This window comes from Panthera onca, chromosome B1 (genome assembly GCF_046562875.1).
Source record: "Panthera onca isolate mPanOnc1 chromosome B1, mPanOnc1 haplotype 2, whole genome shotgun sequence".
Taxonomy (NCBI): domain Eukaryota; kingdom Metazoa; phylum Chordata; class Mammalia; order Carnivora; family Felidae; genus Panthera; species Panthera onca.
The window spans coordinates 4,342,375-4,358,673 of NC_138342.1; the positions used below are offsets into that span (position 1 = coordinate 4,342,375).

Here is a 16,299-nt window from a genome sequence, read left to right on the forward strand (position 1 = left end):
GTGCAGGGCAAACACTTTTCTGTTTTAGTCACATAGAGCACTGCATGATTTAAAAAAAAAAAAAAAAAAAAAAATGAAGAGGCCTGTCCTGCTCATACTTGAAATCCCAGGGAAAGCCTTTCTAGAAGGATATAAATGGCGTCAGCAACGGTTTACAGGTCACGTGCTACGCCCTGTTCCTCCAGAAGTTCACACAGAGGTGTCTACAAGAAGCTCATTTTCCAAACGAGACGAACCAATTTGAGAAACTGAGGACTACTGCTCTTTTTTGCTGCCTGACCACCGCCACCGTGGGGCACATGCACGTCCCGAGGAGGGCCCGTCCCAGCGGGCTCCGCCTCAGGGCCCAGCGCCCCCATCTGGCCGAGGCTGACATCTAAGGATGTGAAGGAGCAGACGCGCACACTGGCCAAGACGGGCCTGGCTCCCTCACAAATTGGTGTGATCCCAACAGACTCAGGAGGCACTGCCCAGGTACATTCTGTGACAGTCAATAACGTCCCAAGAATTCCTAAGTCTAAAGGACTTGCTCTGGACCTACCTGAGGATGTCTACCATTTAATTAAGAAGGCTGTTGCTGTCTGAAGGCGTCTCGAGAGGAACAGAAAGGATAAGGATGCTAAATTCCTACTCATTCTTTTTTTAAAAAATTTTAAATGTTTTATTTATTTGAGAGAGAGAGCATGAGCAGGAGAGGGGCAGAGAGAGAGAGACACGGAATCCAAAGCAGGCTCCAGGCTCTGAGCTGTCAGCACAGAGGCCGACGTGGGGCTCGAACCCACGAACTGTGAGATCATGACCTGAGCTGAAGTCGGACGCTTACCCGACTGAGCCGCCCAGGCGCCCCTAAATCCCTACTTATTCTGACCAAGAGCCGTATTTACTGGTTGGCTCAATAATCGTTAAGACCTAGCAAGTCCTTCCCCCAGTTGGAAATATGAGTCACTCACAGCCTCTGCCCTCATGGCATAAATTTGTCTGAGCACTCGAGCAAATAAGATCATTGTTTAACTAGGAAAAAAGAGAGGACTATTCACTCTAAGGATCCTTCGGGGGGGTGTGGGGGGAGGGCAGTGAATAAAACGTCCCTGGAAAAACAACTTTCAGCCATGAATGATCAGCGTTAGGGTCAGCACGTGATGGGGCAAGAGCTAGGTCTCTGGAAGCAAAAAGAGTGAGTTGGAAGCCTGGCTCTGACCTGAGGCGAGTCCTCTCTCTCCTCGCTCAGCCTGCTTCCTCACCTATGAAAAGGCATCAAGTGTGAGGGCTCCTGGGAGGAGGAGGTGAGATGAGGTCCGTTCGGTGGCTGCCACGAAGCATGAGCCCTTTCTTTGGGCCAGGCCCAGCCTCAGGCCAATTTATCGTCATAAAGTCCCTTCTCTTCTTGGGACCCTTATGGGATCAAATTTTGACGAGCCTGCAGACTACTCAGTATAAATCACCTGTTCCAGCGACAGCTAGAGTGCAACGCCCTGCTCGGCCCCAGTGGCAAGTGAGAACAGAGTTCTTCAAAGTTCTGGTGACAAATCAGTTTAAGTGGTCATGGTAACATTTTTTTTCTTTCTTTCTTTCTTTCTTTCTTTCTTTCTTTTTTTTTTAAAGTTTATTTATTTTGAGAATCCCAAGCAGGCTCTGTGCTATCAGTGCAGAGCCTGACACGGGGCTCAAACTCACGAACTGTGAGATCATGACCTGAGCTAAAATCAAGAGTCAGGGGACGCCTAACCAACTGAGCCACCCAGGTGCCCCTGCAATATTTTCTTTCTTTTAAATCAAACGATAAAAAATACACAATCCACATAGTAAGGACAGTTGGTTTCACTTCTATGCCTAGTTATGTCAGTGTGCAGTCTCAAACTGTCTAAGCCGGGGCGGGGGGGTGGTGGTGTCAGGTCAAAAAGGCTTACAAGCCACTAATTTGGAAGCCTCTGCCCTGAGTGGTTTACCATGCATCCTGCTGGGAAGACAAGACGGGCACCAGCGAGAGCAGCAAACAGAACCTACCGCACTTAACCAGGGGCTGAGAGGTGGGTGGGGTCCGATGACCTAGCCAAAGGGTCCAGAAAAATGTCAGGGCATCTGAGCAGGGCCTCAGCTCCACGCAGGGGCCATGAGCAAAACAGATTCAGCAGGCAGGAGGAAGATGGAAAGGGGCCTTATCTGCAAAGGAACTACAGGGGGCCCGGCACTCGAGGAGACCCAGGCCACAGCCCTGAAGGGCTCTGGGAGGGGCAGTAAGATGCTGACAGAGGCTACGAAACCAGAGAATGAAAAATGCCACGGGAGAGCAAGCCCGGAGGACGGGATGCCTACAGCTGGGGGAAATCAAGGAAAGCATCTCAGAAAGGGTCCGTATGAGTGGACAGAGGACCAGGTGATTGGCCTGGAAGCCACGAGGGAGAGGCCTGTGACAGCACAGGCGGCGGCCAAGAGACACGCACGAGAGCTGGCTTATTCGTGGGGTAGGACGAGCGCGTTACGTGGGGAAGGACGCCGAGGCAAAGCTGTGTTGCTTTAGGTTTTACGATCTCAACAAGCCACCTAGAGCTGCCTGGACAAGCCTCGCCGGAGAGGAGCTGCACTGGCACAGAGGCGGAAAGCAAACTGAGTGAGGCGTGGCGAGCCTGTGAGACGCATCCCATGGAAGGATCCCCATCGTGGGTGTGATCTGAACGACGTGAAGGGCGAGGAGAAGGGGGACACACTCCCAGGGCGTATAACCTGCCGTTAGGAAGGGAAAAAAAGATGACCTCAATAGGCATCTGTTTTAAGAGGACGAAGAAAAGATCAAGCTTCTAACCCGAATGATGAACAGGAAGTATTCCTGGCGGACGAAGAAAAGATCAAGCTTCTAACCCGAATGATGAACAGGAAGTATTCCTGGCGGGACGGCAGGAGGGGCTGTCAACGCCACTTACAGCCCTGGGAAGAGTGCGGCCAGGAACGGAAGCCCCCGGCTGCCTGGAAACCTACACTTGCCGGAAGGAGAACGGGCCATCAGGCCACGCCTGCACTCCAGTCCTCGACTCAACTGTACATGGTACCAAGATCAGCCTTCTCAAAGGACGATGGACGTGCTGGGGGTATGGCTCCGACAAAGCATGGCGGGTCCCCACACGTGGCACCCGTACGACTGACGTGAGCCAGTGTCGACGGCAGCACAGCCGCCACATCTGCAGCGCCGGGGACCCAGGCAGCCTGCAGGGGAAGCACCAGGAAGGAAGCAGGCTTGGGTCTCGACCGGCACCTCCTCAACTATCGCCACCGCAGCGTGACCTTGAGCGCACCCCTCCACCCTTCCAAGCCCGTTTCCTCGTCGATGGACTGAGAATGGGTTAACCTAAGGCACACAGGCACCGCAGGTACCCAGAAAATGGCAGGGAATTCTTACCTTGTCGCGTTACTAAAAACGACTCTTCTCGGTATCTCCCGCCAGGAGGGGTACTTAACAGGGCCGAAGGGAAAAGTGAAGGGCAGTGAAATGCCTGGAAGGAACACTGCGCTCGTCTCACACTCTGCCATTTGTAACAAGCAGTTCTGGGGGGAGAGGGGCACGGCTTTGGAATCTGAGACGACACCGCTTTGGTTTTGACATTTTTAGCGGGGAAGAGTGGCCTGTCCAGGTCTTCCGAGTGCTCAGTCTGCCAGAGGGCAGTCCTGGTGACCACCGAGGCTTGACCTCACAGGAAGAAGGCCCCCTCAGAGCCTCCAGTCTACTCCCCAGGCAGTACTTTCCCAAAGAGCATTCGCTAAGTTACCGGAAACGGCACTCGGGAGAGCAACTCTCCGGAGCCCTTTCTAATTGTCGTGTCCCTTACAAAAGGTCTACAACACAAAAGTTAATCTGCGGTCGCGCGAGTGAGCTGTGGGTTCCAACAAGATGCTTCAATCTGACCACCCTACTGGGACCCGGCGCGAGCAGGGTACGGGCTCATCTTCACACAAAGGCTTCCCCCAGGCTCCCAGGCACAGGCCACTCTCGCCTCTGAGACGGGAGCCCGGCCTGACCCGAATCCGAGAACAGGCTGCAATCTCATGGGGGTGGTTAACAATTAGGAGGCGCCGACTCGCTCGCTCAGCCTCTCAGTGCACCATTAAAACCGAGGCCTGTTAGAAAATCACGCGGAACCGCACACACAAAGAATGCAGGGAGGCGCGCGGGGCGCACGGCGGCCACTTGCAAGCCTCGGCTCTCGGCTCGCTGGAGCAGTCGTGTGCAACACACACGCACGCACCGGGCGCACCCACGCAGGCGCCCCGGCCGGTGACCGGCGGTGGCCCTCTGGGGGGGGGGGGGGCGGCCCCACTCACCATGAACGCCGCGGGGCTCAGGGGCGCGCGGCCGGCGGCTCCATGCCCGGGCGGGCTCCGGCGGCCGGCTCCGGGGACCTCGGGCGGCGGCTCGGCGGGCGGGGGCGGGGGCGGCAGGCCGCGCAGTCGCGCGCAGATGCCGCGCTGCCGATCGCGCGCTCCGTCTCGGCGCGTCAGGCCTGGCGCGCGGACGCGGGGAGGCGGGGAGCCGAGGAGCCGAGAGCGGTGTGGGCGGCGGGGGCGGCTCCCCGAGTCCCGGGTCCCCCCCCGGTCCGACCCCTCCGTCCCGCCGCGGCTCCCCGCGCCCGCTGGAGCCGACGCAGGCGGACACGAAGGGGTGGGCGACGCGGCATCTCAGCGCAGCAACATCACGCTGGGAAATGGGACACTCTTAAAAGGAGGCAGCACAACACCGAGCACAGGGCAAAGCTCTGCTCTGCAAGGTTTTTTAAAATAAAAAATGTGCATTACCAAAAGGAACTATGTGAAATATCTACACTACTAACCTCTGGGTCGTGGGCTTATGATGAGCAATTTTTATTCTCTACACCGTTGCTCATTTTTTTCTGCAATAAGATTAGTTCAATCCGAAGGTCAGGGTACACACCCAAACACATCCTGATAGCAATCTGACCAACGACTGCTTCTGGGGGATTGGCTGGGAAGGGGCATTAGCATCTGTGCGGGGTGTCAGAAATGGTATCTTTACATGCACTCATCAAAGCTAACTGGAGAGGGGCGCCTGGGTGGCGCAGTCGGTTAAGCGTCCGACTTCAGCCAGGTCACGATCTCGCGGTCCGTGAGTTCGAGCCCCGCGTCAGGCTCTGGGCTGATGGCTCGGAGCCTGGAGCCTGTTTCCGATTCTGTGTCTCCCTCTCTCTCTGCCCCTCCCCCGTTCATGCTCTGTCTCTCTCTGTCCCAAAAAAAAAAAAAAAAAACGTTGAAAAAAAAAATTTAAAAAAAAAAAAAGCTAACTGGAGAGCACCCGGAGAGCACCCTTCAGATGAGAGCATCCCACTGCTTATAAATTATACCTCAATTTACAAAAATGTTTAAAATCTGCATAGGGTCAAACGTTACTTCTGGTCAGCCCATGGGTCCAATGTCCAAGGGCTGAACAAATTCGGTCTGAGACAATGCAAGACTCCTCTGTGATGGAAATTCACAAGTCCTCAGACTATGAGCCAGGCTTTCCCAGGCTGATTTTCTGGATAACCGCATTCCCAAACTGCCACCAGAAACTTCTTCACTCAGAAAGAAGTCCATGATATCCACGAGGCCACACTCAGAACGACAAGGCAATGAGGAGGCAATGAGGAGGAACAGGAGAATACATGGAGAGATGGGTTTGCATAAGTCATTGGCAGGCGCAGCCATTTTGGGAAAGCGTCTGGCGGTTTCTTACACCGTTGGATGTGTACCTACCGCACTCCCGGGGACCCGCCCAAGGCAAAGAAAACAGGCGTCCAGAGAGAGACTTGAGGCACATCTTCACAACGTGAGCGCACATTAACTGAGCATGGGGATGGAGAGGAAGGAGCCGTGGACACAGGCTACGATGCAGGCAAACCCCAGAGCGGGACACAGTGGAAGAAGCCACGCAAAGGCTAATCTGCACGATCCATTTCTAGGACATTTCTTTACAAGGCAAATCTCTAGAGAGAAGGCAAGTTAGTGTCTGCCTGGAGCTGGAGGGGGGAGTAGAGACCCACTGCCAACAGGAACTTCATCGAGTGAGGAAAATACCCGAATACTGGATTGCACTGACAGTTGCACAACTGCGGAAACTTAGGAAAAAATCACTCAGTACGCACAATGAGGAATTTTATGGAATTATACTTCGGCAAAGCTGTTTTCAAAAAGTAATAGGATAAACGGGGAGAGGTTGATTTCGGATACAAGGATTGCGGGGCACCTGGGTGGCTGAGTCAGTTAAGCGGCTGACTTTGGCTCGGGTCATGATCTGGAGTTTGAGCCCCGTGTCGGGCTGTCTGCTTTCAGCAGAGACTGGGATCCTCTGTCCCTCTCTCTCTCTCTCTCTCTCTCTCTCTTTGCCCCTCCTGAACTCACACTGGCTCTCTCTCCCTCTAAAATAAATAATAATAAACATAAAAAAAAAAAAAGGGTTAGGGAAAGCCTTAAGAGAAAGTAGTCAAAATTTGGAAGACAAAGCACTGGGGGGTGGGGTATACTTTCCATTCATACAAGGGCATTTTTAACATACCTGCCTGGAGATTATTCAGTTTTCCAGGAGACTATGCCTGTGCTATTTATTACTTTATCAGAGCCCAGAAAATGTGAAGTGACATATTAACTGGTAAATTTATGTCCAATGGAAAAAACAACTCAGAAGGTTTTGTTTTCTTGTCCCTACCAGTCTGTTGGTTTAAATCTAACCTAACAATCTTTATTTTAATTCTTTTATTTTTATGCCGATAAACACCTAGTTCTTCAAATGCCTTTAGAATCAATTTTAACATCTTACTCATCTCCATGTGTTCAATGCATCTTTGACCCATAGTCATTAAAAAAAAAAAAAAAAAAAAAAAAAAAGGTAAATGCCTGGAAAAACTGGCAGAATTACTGTTTTATACCAAGAGAATCACAGGACAAGTAACTAAGGGCGACATACAAGCCTCACTGGATGCCAGTTCATAAAGAACAGGCTGGTGCAGCTGGGGAAAAGAATGGGGTCTGGTCATGAACATGGTCACGGTCAAATGGAATGACTGATCACTCTTGCAGGCGAGGTAACAGCTCATGGTTACGTAGGTGCGCGTCTTTACTCTGAAGATCTGTACGCTGACGTAGTTAGGGGTTAGATGACACGGTACCTGCAACTTACTTTCAAACGATTCCATTTTTTTAAATGTTTATTCATTTTTGATAGAGCCAGGAAGGGGCAGAGAGAGGGAGACACAGAATCCGAAGCAGGCTCCAGGCTCCGAGCTGTCAGCACAGAGCCCGACGCGGGGCTCGAACTCACAGACCGCGAGATCGTAACCCGAGCTGAAGTCAGTGCTTAACTGATTGAGCTACCCAGGGACCCTCAAATGATTCCATTTTTAAAAAATAGAGGCACAATAAAATGAATGTGATACGGGTGTTTACTAAATTGTTCCTGGAACCCTTCCGTAGATGCAAAGTTTTTATTCACAGGACAGACACGAGGGACAGATGGCTGGTGACACATCCTTCAGGTCCTGTCATAAGTAGCCACCCCCATGGAAGCACCCCTGCCCTGCCCACCTGAGCTAGAGCAAGGCCCCATCATTCTCTCCTAGCACAGCACTAATCACACTCATAATTACATGACTGTTTGATTGAGATGTATTTCCCTCAAGGGACCATGAAACCTCTGAGACTGGGGATTCTGGTAGTCTTTTCACCACTGAAGGCTAACAAAGTACACAGCACAGTGGAGACACCCAGCAGCTGAGAAGTCATTTTCCCTCCCTCCCTTCCATCCATGCATCCATCCATCCACCTATCCTTCCTTCCATCCATCCACCTATCCTTCCACCCTTCCTTCCTTCCATCCATTCATCCATCCTTCCATCTTCCTTCCTTCCTTCCTCCCACCCATCCACCCATCCACCCAGCACTAATGGTGCTTGGCCCTAGGAACAGAGACGAACAAAGTCCCTGCCCTCGCCTCACTCATAGACCAGCAAGCAGACAACCGGTATACTGCAGGAGAACTCGAGAAGCCTCCAAGATTCCCAAGAGCCCCAGGAGGCAGCTGAGTGGCCTGTGGGGTTGCTGCTGGCTTTCAGTTCCTGGAGCCAAAGAGGGCTCACGTGGTAAAGCTCCGTTCTCACACACAGGAGTGGGTCCTCGGCCTCCCCCGGCTTCCTACCGACACCTAGAGCCCCATACGCTGGAAGTCATACAACCTGAGCCCACAGTCTCACCAAATTCAAATATGACAGAGATATGTGTTACGCGTGCGTTAAATATGCACTCGGATATGCTTACCCAAACACATTGCTTATCTCTTCTGGCAGACTGTAGCCTGCAAGTTACTTTAAGAAGGTTCTATCACGTTATTTTAGAATTGAGGACCACTTACAAAGTTTTAAGTACATGTCATAGCATGTGCTAACAAGTTGACTTTACTAAATTTTGGAACGTAAAGCAAAAATCCGAAGTTAAAAGAGCCTTCTCTCCATCTCAGTATGGCTTTAAAGCTCACATGCACCTGTAAAGAACTCTTCCTCCTGAAGTCTTCTGAGTTAACCAGAGCTCATTCCCAGGCTTCCTGCGTGTCTACCAGCACAGTGGATTTGCTTCTTTGATTCATCTGTGACCTCGTTGTCTTTGCCCTTTGCGGTCAAGGAGGTCAGACTGATTCGCTCGTTCAGGGCCACACCCCAGCAGGCAGGCTGGCAAACCCAACCTTGCTCCAGACCACCACATCTCCCGGGGATGGAAAGGTCACCGAAGGAACAACCTCCCGATCCTGGGGACTGGTGAAGTAAATCGCGCTACACAGAAGACCATTACTTAAGGGGTAAGAATGAGATCGTGAGAGAATATTTAAGACTATGGGAAAATGCTTACGTTGTCATAAAAACAGGAAGAAAAACAGCTCCACGGTGGAGTGCTTCGGAATTTCGATGCTCATTCATCCATTTAACAAATATGTATTAACCACCCACTAAAGCTTGGCGCCGTGCCAGGCCCTGGAGATAGAGCAATCGTTGAGCCTAGGCCTTGCTCTCGTGAGCTTCTGGTCTAGCAGGGGTTGAGAGGCAAGCAGTGAAGAAACAAACGAGCAAGAACGTAGCATGGGGTAGAGTGCTGCACAGAAAATACCAGAGTCCTGTGACGGTGATGACCGACGGCATTCTGGGTGGTCAGACTGGGGGGGGGGGGGGGCGGGGGGGGTGCAGGGGGCAGGGAAGACGGCCCAGAACACCAGCTTGGAGGGGGCACTGGGCCGAGACCCGGTGCCTCTCATTCAGTCCTAGCAATCCCACAAGGCAGGGACGGTGCTAGGCTGAATGGTGGCCCCCACGTGTGCCCGTGTTGGAATCCCCAGCACCTGTCAACGGCAGAAGGTGCTTTGCAGACGGGATTAAGGTTATGGACCTTGAGATGGCAGAGATGATCCTGGATTATCTGGGTGGGCCCAAAATAACCACAGGTATCCTTAAACGATGGACACAGGGAGGCATGACTGTGGAAGGGAGGCCACACGTCCACGGAGACAGTGGTTGGAGTGAGGCGGCCGCACGCCAAACAACGCCCGCGGCCTCTAGAAGCTGGAAGGTAAAGAACAGACTCCCCGCTGGAGCCTCTAGAAAGACCGGCCTGGCCAACACCTTGATTTTAGCCCAGAAAACTCATCTCACGCTTCTGACCTCCAAAGCCGTAGGGGAATACGTGTGTGCTGTGGTCAGCCACCGAGTTTGTGGCACTGTGTTAGAGCGGCCCCACGACACTAACGCAGGCAAGGCCAGCGTCACCTCCCCTGACTCTCTGTCCCCAGACACGGCACCTGAGGCTCCGAGTGGCCTCCTCGGGTGAGAGGCACGTGGCAGGTGGCAGGGCAGATCCGAACTCAGGCAGTCTGACTCCACAGCCCCTTACTGCCAACTTCTCTGACGTGCTGCCTCTCAGCTAAGATTTCAGTTTCCTACGACAGCGCTCCCTTCACAGGGCTGAGGTCACACTGATCGTCAGACGCAGGCATGAGCCCAAGGAACAAAGGCAGCGCTTGCCTATTACTTCCGGGAATACCAAGGGGTAGTTTCTAGTGCTAATGTGAAGGTCCCATCCAAAGTGCTTCCACACTGACGAGTAACATTGTGAGTTCAAGTTAGACAAGTCTCTTACAGGAAGGTTTGAAACAGCCTGACTCTCAGGGTGCCTAGGTGGCTCAGTTTGTTAAGCAGCCGACCTCGGCTCAGGTCATGATCTTGCAGTCGGCGGGTGCCAGTCCCCATCGGGCTCTGTGCCGACAGCTCAGAGCCTGGAGCCTGCTTCGGATTCTGTGTCTCCCAATCTCTGCTCCCCCCACCCCCCACTCCTGCTCTGTCTCTCTGTCTCTCTCTCAAAATTAAATCAGCATTGGAGAAAACTTTTAAAGAAAAAAAAAAAAAAGAACAGCCTTACTGTCCTCTGATCTGAGGCTTCTTGGAGTCCTCTGCAGTCGTCTGTGAAGGAGCACAGAAAATGCCGCCTCCAGACATGCCACTTTGGCACACGGACGATCATGAACTAAAGTCTCTCAGAAGCAGCAAGGACACCGTGGCCCTGCCTGTCCCCCTGAAAGCAGGAAATGAGTCTCCTGTGTGAGAGGCACCCTCCCTGCACCAGGAGGACAGACGTTTGCCTTATCACCAGAGAGAGGGAATTTAGGGCCAACAGGGCTATAAAAACAAACCTTACTCCTTTTCACTAACTTTCGGCCCCAAGTCCAAACCCCCCTCGTCTCGTCAATTCTTCAGTTTTCTTGTCTCTCTGCCTAAAAGGTATAAAAGCCACCTGCTTTGGTCACTTCTTGGAGTCCCCCGTATGTACATTAGTTTTTCTCCTGTTCATCTGTCTTATGTCTATTTAATTACTAGACCAGAAAGAGCACCCAGAAGGGAAGAAGGGAAGATGTTTTCCACCCCTGCACCTGCTGATTCTGCCTCCTCAGGCCCACCGGCAGCATAAGGCAAGCCAGCCAGACCTGGAAAAGGCCAGAGGAAGGCTCTCCCAGTGTTAAAGGGATTATAGAATGCTTAACAACAACAACAACAAAAACCACCCCAGTCTTCCCCTGGGGATTAGGTCAGTGGGAAGAGGAGAGCCCTTTGGGCTGCCACTGCCTTTGTGTCAGCACCCTAAACTGCCCAGAGAAGAGCAGGAGCATTTGAAAGTTCCCAAGGGCCACCCCTCTGGGTCTTCCTAGGAAGCCGCCTCCGTTCGGCCAGGACCACGGAACGCATTCAGGTCACACACACACACACACACACACACACAGGCCACCAGACTGCAGACGCCACTGCCAGGGCCCAGGGTCAGTGGGACACTGGCTTCAGAACGCGGGCGGTGCTCTCTGACGAAGCACAGCCTACTGTGCCTTTGAGTGACTTGCTCGGATTTCCTGAGTAGCAGGGGTGTGCGCACCAACGAGAATTTGCACAGCTCGCACGGCCTGTGACTCTGTGATAACTGTGTCAATGTGGGTGACATCTATTTGCAGGTGGTCTGGCTCAGAGAAAGGCCTGGGACGGTGGGCACTGAACGGTCAGAGGCCCTCGCCACGGGAGACTGTGAGGTCTTAAGGTGAAGAGACGTTCCCGTTTTACTGTACCGCGACGTCTACCATTTGGGTATTTTTTCATGAGTTATTTTTATAATTTGAAAAAATACTTTCAAAGCCACTTTGGATGGAATCCAAGGCTTTTGCCACTCGCAATTTCCAAGCCACAGGGACCACCTGCAGCAAAGCTTTTTTGCATTGTTTTGTTTTTCGCTTTACCCACCCACCAGAGTGAAGGTGTGGCCATGAGGGAGGGCCGGAACAGGAGAAGCCACTGAGCTTTACTGAGCCCCCACTGGACGCCAACGGCGTCCCCACGCTCATCCTACTCGACCCTCACAAGCATGGGCAAGGTGGACATTACCTCTGCAGACGAGGAAAAGGCGAAGTCGCTGGCCCAACGCCACAAAACTGTGCACGACAGGACCAAGACCAGAGGCGGGGCCCTCCGATCCCAATCAGAGTCCCCTCGGGTGGGGGGGGGGGGGGGCCTGCCTTCCCAAACCCCAGACCTCTGACTCCTGCACTGTCGGACGCCCCAGTGGAGATCTACGGAGAACTAACACACGCAGCTCCTATTCCCGAACCCCCCTCTCTTCCTGGAGCCACAGAGCAGGAGACTGACGGGGAACTTACCACTTGCACATTAGGAAAAATAAGCAAACCTTAAGAGGCACTATTCACCGGAACTTCAGTTTACGTTGTTCAAAGGCACATACTTCTCAGAATGAATTGACCGTCACCACAATAGATGGGAGCCCATCCATCCACGGAATAAAAACAACGTGCAAAGTAACCGACCACACTGCCATTTCCCCTGTAGAAACTTCGCAACTCTCCCTTTTTTGCTTCTTGTCCAGAAAGGCATCACGTACAAGTTTGATAAATAATTAACCTGCTGCTGACTTCGGCTCAGGTCGTGATCTCACAGTTTGTGGGTTCGAGCCCCGCGTCGGGCTCTGTGCTGACAGCTCGGAGCCTGGAGCCTGCTTCAGATTCTGTGTCTCCCTCTCTCTGCTCCTCCCCCACTCACGCTGTCTCTCCCTCCCTCTCTCTCTCTCTCTCTCTCAAAAGTAAATAAAGCTTAAAAAAAATTAAAAAAAAAAAAAAACTAACATGCTGCTTCTCTAAAACCCATATTAAGGGGAACTGGACACTGAAACTCACCCTCCACAAAAAGTCCCTGTTGCACACAAACATTACATCCAGCACTTCAGCAAGCCCAAACTCCCGGATCAGGTGCAGCTTCCCGCATGGGATTCCTTAACATTTAACGTACCCCTCTTTGCTCTGGCCACTAGGAAGCTCAATGTCAAATGTGTACTTTGCCTCTAACAGTTACATGAGAACTTGTAGGTTGTATTTTGGGATATCCACTTACCTTTGGCTTCCTCTTGCTATCCTTTGACCAAAATTCCTCAAATTTTTTTTTCTATCATTCTTTGCACATTTAAAAATTTTTTTTCAGGCCGACATGCACATAAAACAAAATTCAAAAGGTATGAAAAGAGATGCAGAGGGGCGCCTGGGTGGCTCAGTCGGTTGAGCATCAGACTTCAGCTCAGGTCATGATCTCGCATGAGTTCGAGCCCTACATCGGGCTCTGTGCTGACAGCCTGGAGCCTGCTTCGAATTTTGTGTCTCCCTCTTTCGCTGCCCCTCCCCCACTCATGCTCTGTCTCTATCAAAAAATGAATAAACGTTAAAAATAAATAAAAATAAATTTAAAAAAAGATGCAGAGAAAGTAGGTCACCCTCTTCCCTGTCTCCCACATACACAGTCAGTTCATTCCCACTCCATAACAATTTTATCGTGACCAGTTTTGGAAGTATCCTACCAGATACAGACCGTGCGTTTACAAAGATATGCAAATACCTTCATACATATGGAGCACGCTAATATAACGGTTATTCACTTAGCTTCTTACGATCTGCACTTTACATCACTTAGAGATTTAACCGACTCCCTACTGCCAGGCATTTAGATTGACTGCTTCCAATCTTTTGTGCTGCCATCAAAACCCTTATACAACCATCACTCTACTCACATACTGATTTATTTCTAGGATAAATCCCTAGAAATGGAAACATGGGTCAAAGGTGCCCTGGCTGATTCATTCATCGTTCGTTTTATTTTTAAAATCAACATACAATTAGTTAGCTTTTTTGATGTATACAGTTCTATCAGTTTTTTAAAGTTTATTTATTTATTTGGGGGGGGGGGCAGAAAGAGAGGGAGAGAGAATCCCAAGCAGGCTCTGAGCTCTGCACTGAGCCCGGCACAGAGTTCGATCCCATGACCGTGAGATCATAACCTGAGCCAATGTCGAGTCAGATGCCCAACCGACAGAGCCACCCAGGCACCCCTTACAGCTCTATCAGTTTCTACACGTGCCATCTTCCAGCCCCCACTGCCACAACCAAAATGCAGAACCATTCCATTAACCCCAAAACCTTCTCCCTGCTCCTCCCTGGTAGTCATCCCCTATGCCACCCCTGGCACTAAGCTTTTATGTTTGTCACACCTAGAGTCCTACAGCACGTAAACTTTTGAGACTAAATTCCTACACTCAGATAATACTCCTGACATTCCCCCAAGACTGTTGGTACAGTAGATTACACCGACTGATTTTTTTTTTAACGTGTTTACTTTTGAGAGAGAGAGAGAGAGAGCGCGCGCACGTGCCCTAGAGCATGAGCAAGGGAAGGACAGAGAGAAGGAGACAGAGAATCCGAAGCAGGCTCCAGGCTCTGAGCTGTCAGCACAGAACCCGACACAGGGCCTGAACCCACAAACAGTGAGATCGTGACCCGAGCCGAAGTCAGAGGCTTAACCGACTGAACCACCAGGCGCCACACAGCGGCTGATTTTCAAATGCTAAACCAGCCTTGCGTTCCTGGCACAAATGCTGCTTACGTGTATTGCCCTTTCTTTTTTTTTTTAAAGTCTTAGCGAATTCAACATGCTAATGCTATGTTGAGGATTACATGTGTCTGCATGAGGGATACTGGTCACCAATTCGCTTTTTTTGTACTGCACTTGTCTGGTTTTGGTATCAGGGTAATACTAGCCTCATCAACGGAGTTAGGAGGTAGTCTCTCCTCTAAAATTGGTGTTGTTTTTCTTTAAATATTGCTAGAATTCACCAATGAAACTCTCTGGGCTTGGAGATTTCTTGTTTAGAAGGTTTTTCACTACAATTTCCGTTTCTTTAATAATCAGGGGATGATTCAGGTCATCTATTCATCCTAGATGAGTTCTGGCAATTTGTGATTTTCAAAGAAACGGCCCATTTCGTCTAAGTTATCAAGTTTATGAATGTGGAATCATCCATGCATTCTCATTGTCATTTTAATCTCTGCAAGGGAGGGTCTGTAGTCGTATCCCCTTTCTCACTTGTTGTGTTGGTGATTTGCTTCACCTGTCAATTTTATCCATTTGATCAATTTTGTTCATCATTTCAAAGAACCTGCTTTTGGTTTCACTATTATTTTTTGGTTTTCAATTTCATTGATTTCTATTCTTATGTTTATTACTTCCTCCCTTTTGCTTGCTTTGACTTTATTTGCTCCTTTTATGGTTTTTAAAGTAGAAAATCAGATTACTGATGAGAGAACTTTCTTCTTTTCTAATAAGCGTTTTAGTGCTATAAATTTCCCTCTAAGCATCATATCCCACAAAGTTTTAGATGTTCTATTTTCATTCAAAATATTTCCTTTTTTTTTTTTCTTCTCTTTGTGACTTCCTCATTGTCCCATGATTTGTTTAGGTGTGTTTCTTATTTAATTTCCAAGCTTTTGGGAAGGTTCTTGCTATCTGTGTGTCACTGCTTTACGATCTGATTCCACTGTGGTTAGAGAACACATTTTGTATAACTGTAATCCTTTCAGATTTATGGTTTCTTTTTCAACCCAGGTTACAGTCTCTCTTGGTGAATGTCGCGTGCACGCTTGTCAAAAACGTGTGCTGTGCTCTCACGGGGGGCTGGCGTGTTCAACAAACGTCGGTCAGTCCTTCAGTGTCCTGGCTGATTCTCTCAACAGCCTATCAATCACCGTGTAGACAGGAGGGTCGACGTGCCAGTAATGACGGAGGATTTGTGCACCTGTCTCAGATCTGCCCGTCTCTGCATCATGCATTCTGCAGCTGCCGCCGGGGCACACACGTTCGGAATCATTCTGTCTTCACTGGGGAACGTCCTGCCTGGTCGCTGCGAACCTTCTTTGCTCTGAAGTGTACTTTTTCTTATGTTCATCTATCTACTCCGTCTTCGTTCTGATTAGTGTTTTCATGGTATACCTTTCCCATCCATTCAGTTTAGCCTACGTATTGTATATTTGAAGTGACTTTCCCGTGGACAACACATATTTGGGTCCTTTTCATTTTTTTTCATCCGTCCTGACAACCTGTCAGGATTGGGTATTCAGACATACAACTGGTGCATTCAAACCATTTATAGGAACATAATGACTGACATGCTTCCGTTTATCATCTTATCTAGATTTTTCCTTCCTCTATTTCCTCTTTCCTGCCTTGATTTCATTTTTTACACTCTTTTTAGAACTCCATTTTAATTTATGGTGTTTTTAACTCTCTGTTTGTATAGTTTGGTGGTTGATCTAGGGATTATCATGCATATTGCATGTTTTACAATCTTACCACCGTATCCCCTTCTGTATCTACAGACCCTGAAAACCCAGACAAAGTTATAGTTCTTACTCTCACTCAA

The 16,299-nt window shown here is 50.1% G+C and overlaps 1 protein-coding gene across 5 annotated transcripts in view; it reads right to left on the reverse strand.

Moving 5' to 3' along the window:
• The window catches only part of TBC1D14 (TBC1 domain family member 14), a 96,971-nt gene that overhangs the window by 35,524 nt on the left and 45,148 nt on the right, over window positions 1-16,299 (reverse strand). The window contains exon 1 of one of the 5 annotated variants that reach the window (XM_078446307.2): window positions 4,312-4,440. The exons of the other annotated variants lie outside the window; for them this stretch is intronic. Coding sequence (XP_078302433.1) covers window positions 4,312-4,314 — 3 coding nt within the window. The 5' untranslated portion in view covers window positions 4,315-4,440. Of the gene's footprint in view, window positions 1-4,311; window positions 4,441-16,299 lie in introns of those variants that run through there. 5 annotated transcript variants of the gene reach the window in all.